The sequence below is a fragment of the Lagopus leucura genome, unplaced genomic scaffold, assembly GCF_019238085.1.
Source record: "Lagopus leucura isolate 7727_CA_CO unplaced genomic scaffold, USGS_WTPT01 Super-Scaffold_100002, whole genome shotgun sequence".
NCBI classification, from domain to species: domain Eukaryota; kingdom Metazoa; phylum Chordata; class Aves; order Galliformes; family Phasianidae; genus Lagopus; species Lagopus leucura.
In genome coordinates, this window is record NW_024962263.1 from 6,890,309 (window position 1) to 6,905,102 (window position 14,794).

General features: G+C 39.4%; 1 protein-coding gene across 4 annotated transcripts in view; it reads left to right on the forward strand.

Moving 5' to 3' along the window:
• Positions 1-14,794, forward strand: part of CAP2 (cyclase associated actin cytoskeleton regulatory protein 2) — a 65,519-nt gene that overhangs the window by 7,140 nt on the left and 43,585 nt on the right. For 2 of the 4 annotated variants that reach the window (XM_042868893.1, XM_042868892.1), the window contains exons 2-3: positions 4,239-4,292; positions 7,796-7,896. In XM_042868893.1, coding sequence (XP_042724827.1) covers positions 4,259-4,292; positions 7,796-7,896 — 135 coding nt within the window. In that variant the 5' untranslated portion in view covers positions 4,239-4,258. Of the gene's footprint in view, positions 1-3,805; positions 4,009-4,167; positions 4,293-7,795; positions 7,897-14,794 lie in introns of those variants that run through there. The other 2 variants (XM_042868891.1, XM_042868890.1) reach the window with 2 other exon arrangements.

Consider the following 14,794-nt stretch of genomic DNA (forward strand, 5'->3'; position numbering starts at 1 on the left):
AAATAAATGAAAAAAAAAAAGCCTTTTTTTTCTTCTAAATTAAAAGAGCACTAGGAATTAAAGCAAGCCATGGAATCTCCTGATGATATTTGTCAGAATATCATACATGACAGGGTGGCACCATTCCTACATTCAACCTGCCATTTTTATGTGCCTGACAAATCAACACTTTTGTTTATTTTTACCCCTGATGCTGCTACACTGTTCCTCCCTGTGGGCTTGTTACAGCTTGTATCTTCTTGAGACAGAACAATATGGTCCTCTGTCAGAAGTCACATGCAATGATAGCAAGCATAGTACCTGTGTGTTTTGGCTTACGGTTTGACTGCTGTTTGGGATGAACACATCAGGGAATTTCAGCATACAGACAAGTTTCTTCCACTGATAGTAGATAAATGGTGCTTTGAGACAGGTGTCAAATTGGGGAGTAGAGCAGTGCTGTTCTGTGTACAAAAACAGATCTGCTTTTTGGTCTTCAGTGTGTCCTTCTTCGCTTCTTTAAGTGAAGAAAGGATTGATAGTTGCATTGCCATATGCCATTAGCACCCCACAAAAGATACCACTGACAGGAAGCAGTGCAGCTCTATGAATCCTCTGTGCTTTTTGTGCACTAGAGCAATGCCAACATTTAAACAATTTGTTCCTAGCTCTTAGCTGACTGTGTGTTCAATGAAGAACATTCTCCTTCTCCACCCAGAAAACTGGATCCAGGATTACACTGGACCTGAAGTATTATTGGTTGTAACTCCTTATAGGTAATCAGCATCAAACCTGAGAAAGGTGTATGAATAACCACATCAAGAACAAAGCTTTAATTAAAATCCCAGTGAAAACAAGATAGAGAATCTGGCTTGATGTAAAATCTAGCTTCATGGCAGTAGGGGCATCCCGCAGATGTATTGACATCATCTTTATTCAGATGCAAAGATTTTATTTGGCACTGTAAGTAGACCGGTCTCATTTTTATTTATAATTTTTAGCCCTGGTACTACATTGCACAGACTGCTTCACAGAGTCAAGCTCTGCTTTGTGCTCTGAGCTCTTTTGAGCTCTGGGTTTGCGGCATGTGTTTGACCTTCCAGAGTGCAGTATGGACTGTTAACTAATCAGATGGACTCTAAACACAGGTCAAGAAAATGATGAAGATTGTCATAATATGAGTCAAATATGTGAATCCCTAAATACAGGCCAAGTTGCCAATGTTTAGACTGAAAACAGATCGAGAGAGTTGTGCTGTTGGCCAGTGGAGTCTTTACTTCAGAACAGTAATTCTAGTTCAGTCTTGTTTGTAAGGAACCTAGCTGACTGACAGGAAAGCAAATGTATATATCAGGTTATTGTATGTACAGCTGATGTAGAGTTTTACACACTAACAGCGAAAGTATACTTGCACATTGTTCATAAAGGACAAGGTACCTGAATAAATACTTATGTGCACGCATGTACATGAGTATAGACACAAATACCATGTAATCATGCATTGAATCTATAAGTAGGCAGATGGAAAGTGCAATTCAACATAAGCATGATGACTGAGCAGTTTTTAAGAGTAACATTTCTTCTAAAAACAGCAAAAAAACTGGCAGCATTGAAGCTGTGGTCAAAATGGTTCTGACCTCTGTCTAAAGAAATTGGAACAATATGTTATTTTCACACACAGGGTGGTGAAGCACTGGAACAGGTTACCCAAGGAGGCTGTGGACGCCCCATCCCTGGAGGCATTCAAGGCCAGGCTGGATGTGGCTCTGGGCAGCCTGGTCTGCTGGTTGGTCACCCTGCACATAGCAGGGGGTTGGAACTGAATGAGCACTGTGGTCCTTTTCAACCCATTCTGTGATTCTGTAATTGTCCCACTGTTGATATCTGACTTTAGAACAACATTGTAGTCTTGCAGCTTTTTGGCACTGGATAAAACTGTGAAGAATATCGTGAACAAAAGACTGTTGCTATTGGAAGGTATTGCATAGAAATGTCCACAGGGTCATTGGGTTATTCCATAGAGCTTCTGACTCCATAAACCATATTTTTAGCATCTTACAGGGGCTGATTTCTTGGGTAGAGCATTACAAGTCTGATCTATTGCTGTTTGTTTGGAAGATTCCTCCAAGTGTGTGTAGTCACATCAGAACCAAATCCTTCAACAAGCAAAATCAGGCTACAGAGACAAAAAGGAGCCACTCTTCCAAAGAAATTTTGTACTTTTCATCAGTGGAAATTTTGGAGCAGATGGAAACAAATATAGTTACGTATCAGACCATGTCTTCAAGTAAAGACAAACAGGAAATACACTGAAATATACTTTAAAATGCCGATGAGAAGAACTGACTGTTAGTATGCTTCAGTTAGATCAGCCAGACTTCAAACTGCTCTAGAAGATAACTTGTAAAATAAGCACATTTTGAAGCTTTTAGCTAGTAGAGTAGAATGTGAAAAGAATGTGCCCTTAATACCTTTCAGCAATGAGTGCTTTGTTTTAAGAAAAAGCTCAATATTTTGAGAAAAAATTTGCACATTTCAGAAGCTTTCCTGACACCTTCATGTTACTCCTGCCAAGATAGTTGTAACCTTACAAATGTGAAGGGTTTTTTGGTTTTGCTTTGGAGAATTCATTATTTTTCAAACAGAACAGGGTACATTTTAAATACATGCAGAAGAGACCCCCTCCTCCCAAGTTTTGGACAGTGCTTATATGCACATTGACTCATGTTGTCCTCTTTTAGGGGTTTGCTTTTTTTATGTAATGTAAATAGGGAAAAAGAAAGGAAAAAAACAACGCATAATCTCCAGACAGAACTTTCTCATGAGAATGGTTCTCCCAAGACTTCCGCGTTGTAAAATCTTCTGTTTCACTCTTAGGTCAAACACAAATCTCCTCATATTTATAGGGCAAAGCCTGAAAGCCCCACCTTGTTAGACAGCATGACTCAACATGAGAGCTCTGCATGTGCTCCCACCATCCTCATAGCTTCTCTCACGCTTAAATTTTCAATATAAAAATGATTATAAAGATTACAAATACTGATTTTTAAATCAGAAGCCCTTCTTTTCATATTACTCTACTTTTTAATAAAAGAATTTACACTTTCTCCCCAGGGCAAGGGAACACTGAAGCAGCATTATTTTATTTGTTTTGCTCACTAGAAAAATATTGCATAGGGTAGGGGATATAAGCTGTCGTGTGGGGGCTCTGCTTGAGCTCATGTGGATCACGTTTTCATCGAGAACCATAGATCACCACCAGCTCCCTTACTGGATGTCACTCAGCATAAAACACCCACAACCTTAAGTTAAGACCACTTGTTATATTAAACTATGGGAGATTTAAACATAGCTTTCTCTTTACTTACGTAACTGTTTCTTAGTCTGTAGCGTATAGAGCACAGTGTTCCCTGAGACATTGGCTAGCATTCAGAAATTCAATGCCTACACTTCCCCACATGTAAGAAAACAGACAATCACTTCATGGAGAAATGAAACGGTGTGCAAATTGTTCAAAATGTAGCCTGATTTCTATTTCATTTTACATCAAATCACTGTTGCAGCACTGTGCAAGTAGGCTCCTGGCTTTTTCTTTCCAAATGTTAATCAGTGCTTGATTTGAAAAGCTTGGGATGCACTGATTGACATCAGGTGCATTCATAAGAAAAAGAAAAATAATTAAAAGATGGGAAATCACACCAGAAGAGCAACCAAAATTGCCTCTTCACGATAGTCACTCAGTAAAGTGGTTGAGCCTTACTACAAAGTCTAGAAGACCCAGACAGATTTCAGCGTGTATTTTTAGAAAAGTCAGGAGGTAGACACTTAAAGGCTGGCTTTTAATCAAGTTTTAATCAAATCTATATTTTTGCCCCAGGAACTGACTGATGCAAATCACTGCCGGCTTACGTTTCTACCAAACACATTTATAAAGATTTCACAAACTGTCCAAATACAGACTGCCCAATACCAGCAGTAGTTTGTATCCATTTGCAAGGAAAACCGAAGGCTGAGCACTGATCAACAGAAGTAAGTTCTCATTTGTCAGCTGCTTCACTGCAGCCGGAAGGACAGTAGTACAAAAAGGAGCTTTCACCATAAATGTTGATAAAGCCATGAGTAGAACACGAGGTAAAGAATGGGCTTTCTCAAAGGGGTCTAATGCTCTTTCCTGAATGACTTTTTTAGAATGGCAGAGAATCATGGCTTGATGGAGAGATTGGAGAAAGCAGTGACTCGACTTGAATCATTATTTTCAGATTCCCAGAGATCTGGTGGAATGGAGTGTGATGCGATGAACGGTGTCAATGGAAGTAAGTCTCTTTTTTTGACGTACCACCTCTTTCTGCTATTAGAAATCCAGCTTGTAAGGAGAGCGTGTGTTTGTCTTCTAAGCATGATTACAAACATACACGGCCTAGAAAATTCAATATTAGTCATACCTCTTAAATATGTGGTCCATATTTCAAGCTTTATTGCTCTCTCGATTTTAGCATTTATATTGTTGTAGATAACTCACCACATAGCAACATCTCCTTGAGCCCAGTTAGCAGAAGAAATGAGACATCTCAAAAATGCACAGCATAAATACTGCTAAAGATGTCAGCAGTATAAACACCGAGTCTATTTTCCAGCCCTCTGAACTTCATGCTGTGCACCATGATTTAATCGATTACCATCCTTAATCAAATATGAGTTTGTTCATAAGTGCTTGCTCACTCAGATCTGCCACACATCCTTGGCCTTACTTTTATTACTCTTGAGCTCTCCTTTCTCAAGTGGATCTCCAAAGCACTAACTGGAGATACATGAAAAAAACACCTGTCCTCATTTATCTACCTCATACTGCCAAATCATTTTTTCCACCCCTTAATTTTTTTTTGTTGTTCTTGCAGTCTATAGGATAAATAACCTTATAAAAGTGGTAGTACTGATGTTGGTTTAATAGAAGTACCTCTTTCCTTTCTCAGGAGCTTTAATTTAGCTTTTTTAAACCCAGAATCCCTGCATATATCCCTGTCTAATCTTCACATCAGTTGCTTTGTACATTCCTTAGCCCTTCCCCACCGTCTTCTTGGGAGAGCACATCCTGTCATGGACTTGGTATACAGAATGCTGCAGAAAAAGTAGAAAGTTGCAGGCAGCTCCCTTATTGACAGAAGCAAGTTACTGTGTGATGTCAGCTGCTTTGTTGTAACTGTATGCCAGCCCTTATCCAACAACACATGTGGCTACATGTGCTATAGGCCTAAATGGCAGCAGTTGCTGTGGAGCAGCTGATTGAAAGCAATGTTTCTGTGGCAGGAAGGAAGCATCTTCCAGGCTTCCAGAGCAGGGGACTTAGCTGGTCAGAGTGAGCTTCAGTAGTGAAATGTGTACAGTGGGGAGAAAATCCAGACAGCTTGTAAGCCTTAGCAAAGTCATGGAGAAATATGACTCATGTACAAATAAATTGATTGCTACTAAGAAGTCTACATTTTTCAAAAACATTGGCTTTGATCCTACAATGAATCAATTTGGGTGAGTCTCTACTAACACAAAGCTTAGAACTGCAGAACCAGGGCTGCTTTTACAAAGGAGGTCAATTCACCCCCAAGAAAATCAGCATATCCTTAGCCTACCCTACAAATCGAAGAAAGATGAAGAGCCTCACCCCCCCCTCCCCCCCACTGCCTAGGGAAGCAGAGCCTTAAAAACCCTCAGCAGGTCCTCAGAAGAAACTGACTGACAAGTGTTGTGTGAGTGAGATTGTAAACCACACCTGCTGGGAGAAGCAGCAGCAAGAAACTGATAAGAGCAGCACCACGGGGAGCTGCCCAGGCTGAGCTGGCTCACACTGGGACTCAGGAATCAGCTTTTGCTGATGCAGTCAGGACAGACTGTATCCGTTTTTCACTTGGAACGACTGATTTACAAACAGTGCCACAAACATAATTCTGTATGCTCTTGTTACTTTGCAGAGGCTCCCATAAGTCTCCACAACAATTGCAGAGCTGACAGTCTTACAGTGCTCTTTTTCTACTTTAAAACAGACACTCTGCCCAAGAATGTGACATTTCTGAAGTCCCTAGTGGAAATGGAGATACATTGCTTTCTTCTTCTACGCCCTCTTCCCCTAAATGAACATTCCATAATTAGAATTATCCCCAAAAAATAAGCTTGAGTTTTTTAATTTAGTTATTTTTTTAAAAAAACAACAAAATAGTGGGGAACATGAGAGGAATGTAGTGTGCTTTTCCTTTTTTCCTAAATGGCACTACAACAATGGGATTGCAAACAAATCATTCAATTGCTCTGCACAACTCACAGCACACTCTAGTAAATGCTCCTGGGAGTTAGCTGTATTGAATAGTAAAAAATAGCAGTCGCTTTCTAGTTCTGCATAGCACAAATGCCATTTGGTGAACTGCTATTTAAAAGTGTGCTCTAAAGTAAAAGGTTACAATGATTCTCTTGGAGACGCTCACAGATTTCAACAAAGAACATAAATAGGCTTTGGAAAGCATCTCTACAACTAAAACCTTTTGTTGCCTGGGTCATTTGAGGGGTTTACACACAAGCACTGAATATGGAAGAAAGCCCAGAAATTCCTCAGAATTAAAGGTGAGTGACATCAAGAGAACAAAAGAAGCCTTGAAATCCCGCCTAGTTGTCTAACTACATTTTTATTTTGCACAGGCCATTGCAAATTCCCATTACCAAAGCCCTTCTTTTTTTCTGTCGAGGAGCCAGATGACTCTTAGGAATTAAAGAGGGCTTTCAAGATTATGAATTTGGATGCAGTAGGTTAAAGCACTCTCTCTGAAAAAAGCCCGGTACCTCTTCAGAGCAATCTCCAGGCTTTTTTAAGCAGGCAGAGAGGCTGGAAAGAATTTTCACCATGTTCTCTCAGATGCTACAAATGCCATAAATTCACGTATGCGTTGCTCATGCTGGACTTAACAAAAGTTCTGATGCACCAACAAGACAGGAGGATGTGCTAGAGAGGAAGGAGAGGGCTGGAAAACGCTGAAGGAAAGAGTTCTTTTTCCTTCTTAAAGGATATCACACCAAGTGATTTAGAAAGCCAGTTATGTAAGAAGCTGAGTCCCACCTTGGTCTTCTGATTGTCCATCAGAAAACAGCTCTTTATACTATATAAAACACAATAGTTCTGTTTTTCTGGCAGAATATATACCACGTAAATAGCCCGAGGGATGTTGTCATCTAGAAGATTTGTTTGAGCCTTCTTTCTCCAGTGCCTGTTTTGTACGGTCACACAACAAAATAAGGAGATTGCAATGGCTAAACTGACTGTCAGTAAATTCTAAATGCTGGAAATTTAATTACTTGTTATTAATGGCCACCAAACAATACAGAAATCTTCAGGAATGGGTGGATAGCATAAAAACAGTTGTTCAGGACAGCGCAGATTCTTTTTAGGGAGTAATATTTGGTTTTTTTGTACAGTAATAGAATTTTGTTAAGACAACCATCCTTGTTGCACCATTATGCTTTTGAAAGGCTGAGAGATGTTTACTTTAGCACCTGTTTTTTTAATACAAAAGACGCATCCCACAGTATGCAAAGTAAAATCTCTTTGTGCTCCTTGACAAGTTTTACCAGGAGCAGTATTTTTCCTTTTTAGAAACTAAAAAAATATATATAATGCATCCTTTTTCACAGATTTCACAAATCAATGAATACAGCAGAAATTAAGTTATTTCTTTGCTATTTCCCCACTTCTTTACTATTTCCCCTCCATGTGCTACACAGGGAAGTCCTATACTTTGTTTACTTTATGGACCCATTATAATGGAATGCTCTTCTTCTGTAGGCATAGCTCCATACGTGGAGGCCTTTGATAGGCTGCTGAATGGAAGCGTTGCTGAGTTTCTCAGGTACAGCAAGATTCTTGAAGGTGATGTGAAGACACATGTGAGTATTACTCAAATTTTCTGCCCATACTATAAACGTACACATTTTGGAAGCTGTGTGATCAGCTTTGATGGCTGAGTAGAGGAGAATTTTAATGGCAGTTCTCTGAATTATTTGTTCTTGATAATACTGGCATAACACACTGGGGGCATTTGGTTGGGGAAGGGTTTTTGCATTCGTGAGAAGAGACTTTTCTATAACACCCAAGATCGAACACCATAATACACAAAACCTCTAAATATTCTCAGGTGCAAGCAAGTTGAATTGTCCTGTTGGCTGCTAAGCACTTTGCAGGACAGGAACAAACATAATTAAGAACAAGTGTCAGCAACTGAGAAACAACAGGAAGAAAGGTGGATCAGAGCAGTGGCAACAGCTCATGGACGTGTCTGCTAAGCATCTACATCATCATACCACTTAATGTAGCTTTGACTCTCTTCTTTTACTCATATCTCTTTCATTTGGAACAACATAGAAAACTAAAAGATGGGTCCATCAGACATTAAAGTGTCTCTTTCTTACCATGTATGTCATAGCAAGAAAGTGAAATGGTATTTTCATGATGAAACCAGTTTGTAACTTTGTGATCAGAGTTTGTTTGTTTCGTTACTTTTTTTTTTAAATACTGTCTTCTCTAAATTTGTTAGTGATAGAATGAAAAAAATGGGCTCATTTTACTGCAGTTCACAACAGCTTATCTATACATGTCTTGCCAAGAAATCACATGCAGAAGAGATACGGTCACTTTAAGCCTGGTCTGGAGGAGCATGAAGCTACTGACTTTATCTAGTAGATCCACGCAAGCAGGCCTTTCTCCACATGTGTTAATCGTTCCCCAATTCCTTGCAGCTGCTGCTCCACATAAAAAAACCCCTGTAGCCAGAAAAGCGTGTAGTTCTACAGGAAACTGGGATTGAAAGGACATAATAAATACTTTGCAAGGCAGCCAAAGTAACAGTCTGTTCGCAGAGCAAGAGCTCTGGGATTCTTCTGTCTGTGCTTTTTCTGTGATATGATATGTTCTCGTTAGCAGGGTAGAGATTCTGACCTAGTTAGGCCTAAAATACTAGAGGGAGTAGGAGATGAAATGACTCTTGAGGATCCTGATGTTTTCAGAAAATGCCAGGCTTCAATTTAACTTGAAAGCCTCTTCACCTTAACAGTTATACAGTATCTTATAAGATACTGTATATGTACTTAGCTCTTAAAATAAATAAGGGAAAAAATACCAAGCTGAGCAAAAGAAGTATACCTCTAATTGAGCAGGGAATTGATCCCTGGAAAGGATCTGTTCTACCTTTGGCCATAAAGATCATAAGGCACCATTATTTTGCAGTTGATTTCTCAACAGTCTAAACCTGGTAGATAGCAATAGCCACAGTACTGCACCCCAACACTAAGCAATAAAAACGTCTGCATGTAACTTTCTAAAGGACTGGAAGTTTTTGTAATATTATTATTTTTTTAATTTATGGTGTCTGTGAATGTTTAAATCAGTAAGCATATTAATTTACATATTTGACACTTATCACTGAGTCCATATACAAAAATGTTTATAATTTATCTCTCAAGTCTGTGGATAGTCTGCAGCATATTGTTGATGATAGTGTAATGCAAACTGTGGCACAGAGTGTATGTTAGGACTATTAGATTAGACATAAACAACTTCCCTTTACATAAAGAAACTGGTGATTCTGATTGCAGCCTATTAAATATGCTGAAATCTTAGATTCTGAATATACAGGATGAAGCAGACTGTGGTTGCCTTATGCTCATACTTATCACAGCAGCAACATCTGTGCTTTACCTTAACAAGTGGAACAAGGAGTATTTTTCTTCTGGGTGTGTTATTATGTGTCCTCAGCATTATACTTGCAGCTGCTGTCTCTGCCACATAATTAGCTGAAGGGAAGATTGTATTTTATTTCAGAAAACACCTGTTGCCTAGAAAACCTCACATACCTGACTCACCAGAATGGTAATATGAGAGAAAGGGAGACTTTATATTATGCTACAGAAATAAAGGATTTAACATGATGTGTTTTGTGCTGATTGCTGTAAGAATTGTGTGGTTTGTGTTTCTGGTGAAAGGAAGAACACAGCCATAACTAATATCCGTTGGGGAGCCCAACTCCTATTCTTTCAGCATGCTGAAACAGTCTATTGAAAGCAAACAAAAAAAAGAGAACTAGCAGCTAGCTCCTGGCTCCATGCAGCACAGTGGATTTCACAAAGATTATTGTATCAAAAAAAGCGTTCTGCTTAGACTCAATCTTGAAAGCAACTTATTTCTCATTCAGATTACAGTGTAAGCAATGCTGAATCTCTGAGGTCAACCGCAGTACGGAAACTAACCACTTAAAAAGACAGAGAGAATAGTTAGGTTTTTTACATAGTCTGTTTAAAACAAAATTACCTCTGTAAATGGCTAGGATGAGATCCTTTGGCTGTCCTGTCACTACAGCAGAAAGACCTGGTGATTATACGGGTACTTCTGTGGCATGCAAAGTGCCCTACGGGCATATAATTTATAAAGCTGTACCTAGACATAGAATTAATGAAGAACTTGTATTCTGTCCATGTCATAACTACAGATCGTGTGAAGTCAGTGGAAGAGTGAATATGGCCAGGACTGCTGCCAGCCAGCTGTCCTTAGCCTGACATACCCGTGTCTTGAAAGCTGTCACCAGCTATTACAGTTTAGAACAGCCACCCTGAAGCTGATTGACCATATGTGCCAACATTGGACCATTCTTCTGTCAAAATGAGGGAATTCAAAAGCAGTAGAGGATAGATTGTGGGTCTGCAGTATAGACAGTGTTCTTATATCCAGCAGATAGACAGCACTGGCTGACTGCTAGATCACAAAATGTAGTCCTATCAGTATTTGCCCAGACGCATCCACCACTACAGAAAACGTGCTGAGGATGATGGAGAGCTGCCTGTGGGAGACACAGCCTGTCTTCAGATCGTATCCCAGTGAGGAAGCTGGGCATTCATGTCTGATGGGCTCTGTCATGTCACAGCAGAGCAAGCAGGATCTTAGAAGGCCACGAGCAGATTTTTTGTGATGAACTTCTTCACGTTGTTTTTGTTTATGTGATATTGCAAGTGATAAGATACTTCGGCTTGAATTTGAACAATGTACTGGATGGGACATAGTGATAAGAAGAGAATGTACTAGTTCTACAGGAAAAGGACTGATAACATAAAATGTGCATAGCATGATATTTTATGTGATACAGAACAGAGGAGAATTACAGCCTTCCTGTCAAACAAATCGACTAATACTTCCTATTTTAATTATTTTATATTTGTAAAAATCTCCTAACCTCCCAACCCCACCACTTCAGAGAAAATATTGTCTAGGGGATTCAGTTATGTTTCTGCTTCTCTCATCCAAGCTATTTAGCCTGGAAAGGAAAACTACAGAAATATTTATATCTTTTTCCTCCTCTCTATCATCAACTTCCAGCTGCTGACCTGCAGAGCTCAGACAGACAACCAGTAACATTGTGGAGCATACATCGGAGTGCCCAGCAATAAAAAGTTTGTTGGTTGGCTTGCTCCTTCCTGGGACAGTTAAGATACGACTCATTTACATGTGTGATACACAAACAAATAGCTGGGGAACAGCAATTTCCAGCATGTTATCCCATCTGCAGAGGCTCTCTGTGTGCATGCACTGATCTACTATTGTGAGCAGGGGAGGCAGCGTTCACATTACAGAAATTTTATTTGCTTATATTTGCAGAGGTTCTCTTTTCTTTATCTATTGTGTGAACGCCTCTACTCTTTCCAGGCACATTCCGTGTAAATACAGTCAGGCATCTGAAGGCAAGAGCTATCTTTAATGAGGTACATTTCATGAGTTGTCTTTATACTTGCTCTTGGAAAAGTGCAGTTCCAGTCTGGACTGTCAACAAAGTTAAAAAATCATCGCTTTCTCATTTCATCCAAAAAGTAGTTACTACACGTGAAATAGCCACAGCTTGTCTTTTCTTGCGCGTGATGTTGATGAGTTACTCAATGACTTTCATAGCCTTGAACTTTGAACAGGATGTGCTGTCTCTGGTACACCAAAAAACACTTCTGCACTTCATATTACCTAATCAAAGCACAGACTATCAAACCCATTATCTGGCTGATTCCTCATTAACAAGCAATTTGCTTACAGGGCAACAGAATGCACAAGTGTACTCTCGTGTTGTTCTTTTGTGCCCAGAGGCTGTGCGGTTTTAGGCATTGTGTTGAAAGTTGAATTAGAGCTCAGAGAAGAGGATGATGTCAACATGCCCAAAAAGAAGCTTGCTGTCACGCTGCCTTTGCATTTCTATGCGAGGTATTTTCTGGTGGATGAAATAAACACCAAACCAAGTAGCTACCACAGGAATGGAAAAAACAGAATTAAAAAAAATAAATAAATAAAGACAAGTATTTTTGTACACCAACAAAACAGCTGAAAGAAAGAAACTAAGCATAGAAAACAGTACTGCCATCCACTAAAATCAAAAACAAACAGAAAGAACCAAAACAAATAATCTGCGATGAAAAAACAGCCTTGGGAACGTAGCAATATTAGAGTTGATTTTTAATGATATTGCAGTCATATTTCTCACCCTGAACGTGTCCAACAAGATAGTTCATAATATAAGCTATGAAAAATGTTTGCTTAAATATGACACAATATACACAATGAAGCCAAGTGGCTAATCCAGAGCAATTACCACTTTTAGGTGCTTTACAGCTGCTCCAAGGGATGACTTCATTTCTAGACTAAGGGTTGGATCTGGCTTACAAAATAAGCAGGATTTACTGGGTCAGGTGAAGGCACGGTTACACTTGTCTAACTGTAAGACACCTGGTTGGCAAGAAGAATGGCTCTGAAACATGAATAACCTGGCCTGGATTGTCCAAACCAACAATCCCTGAGAGACTGGGAGGTTTTCTGTTAATTTTGATGAAAACTGGATCGAGCTCACAGTTTCTCAATAATGTCATTGTACTAAATGCAACCTGCTTTTTCTCTTACTTAAAAAGACAAGGTAGAGAGTCTAACAGACCGTACTGAAAAATACATGACATGGTGGTCAGTACTGGGCAATTAGTGTATTGCTGCCATGAGAAACATGCACCTGCAAATACAGGGTAGTATTGGTTGGAATATACAATGAAGATTCTGCCTTCTATACAATGAAGATGTTCCATACAGTATTCCCTCAGTCAGAAACATAAGAAAATATTAACACTCAATGCTGTCAAACAGTTTCCATAGCCTGTTTTCATGGAGCTTGCTTCTTTGCATATGGAGTAGTTCCCAACTAAATTCAAATATGTTTGTTTCATAGTGGAGTTGATCAGAGGACATTTCTTGGATTAGAGTCTAATATCCTTAAAGCAGAAATTATGTCTGTGTGTGGTTATCCAGTAAAATAAGACTGATTTCAAAAGGATGCCTGAAAAACGGTATCAGGAAGATTTGTGTGGGAAGTCTTAGAAGAATGGGAAATGAAATTAAAACTCCATCATGTTTGTCCAGCCGTTTTAAGTCTCTAAGTCAAAACTGATTATATGCTCTAGCTCATGCTAATTTTATTATCCTCTAAAATGTTTTCATTGAAGCCCTTTAAGAGCAAATTTGAATCTGCTGACATGAAAACTGTTCTTCTTGGTGGTTTTCTATGGACTCGTTACAAGTAGACTGCAGACCTAGAGGCAGAAGTGCCCCACAAGTTGAAGAACATTGCAGCAATTTAACCAAAAGCCATAAGGTAATGAAGTTACGTGACTAAATTAGTTAGCCAAATGACAGGTAGTTTTTGTGTGCGGACCAGCTGCACTCACAGCTGCAAACACAGTGTGACTGCTTCTCGGTGAGCCTGTTGCAAAGTCATGGGGCAGGACAGATCTTAGAGGAAACCACAGAGAAGATTACTGGGGAGGACTTGAGACATGGAGATGGCAGAGGCCCAAGGCCCATGAGGGAGTTGTCAGAAGCCTTGATAAGATTTCAGATTTCAGTCTTTTTCTGTTCTGATTCAAAGCAATCCGGGCTTACGAGGACGTAGGTGACAGTCATCTTTAGTTACTCCACCTCTGAAAAGTGAGGTCTGGGCTTCTCACAAGAGTAATTTGCAGTGAGCCACTCACAAATCAGACCATATTGATCCATCAGGAAAACTGAGACAGAGAAGCAGAGAGACAATTCCTGCTTTCATCATCAGGATGAACTTCTTGTGACTGAAAACTCTTCCTTTATTGACACCAATGCTCGTGGTTCTTATTGCTGTAGGAGGAACTACAACTTCAAATTGAAGCTGTAACGCTATGTAAGCTCATTTATTTCAAGCTGCAGAATATGCATCCATCGATGTTTGAGTTTTTTTAACTTTTTTTTTTTTCTTCTTTGGGTACCATACTGTGACACTTATCTCCTGTGCTCGATTAACGTCATTTGTTGCTACAGGCTATGAGCAAGCCTTTTGTAATGTTCAGTCTCATTCTTTCTAAAAAGCACATATACGCTCTTCTCACTCATCCTGCCTCCCCATCCCTGCCCCGCTTTTATTTTGTGAGTTGGTGGTTGCAAATGTTTTGAGTGTATAGAACTGCTAGGACTGGAAAGTGAGAAGGCTGTTCATCGCAGTCAGCAAAAAAAACCAAACAATGAGCTCAGAATCTGGCTCTTCAGATAGTTTCTAGCAAAAAGGAGTTCAGTGAATAATGAAAATTAAGCCACAAGGGAAACCAATGTGCAGTTTCAGTGTTGTTTTTAATAAGCTGGGAATACTGTCAGGAATGATGAGATAGAATATGGCTACAAATCTGTATTGCCTCTTTATCCAGTTTGATTTGTATGATCCATGTAGCAGGATTTCTGAATGTTAAAGAGTCCATT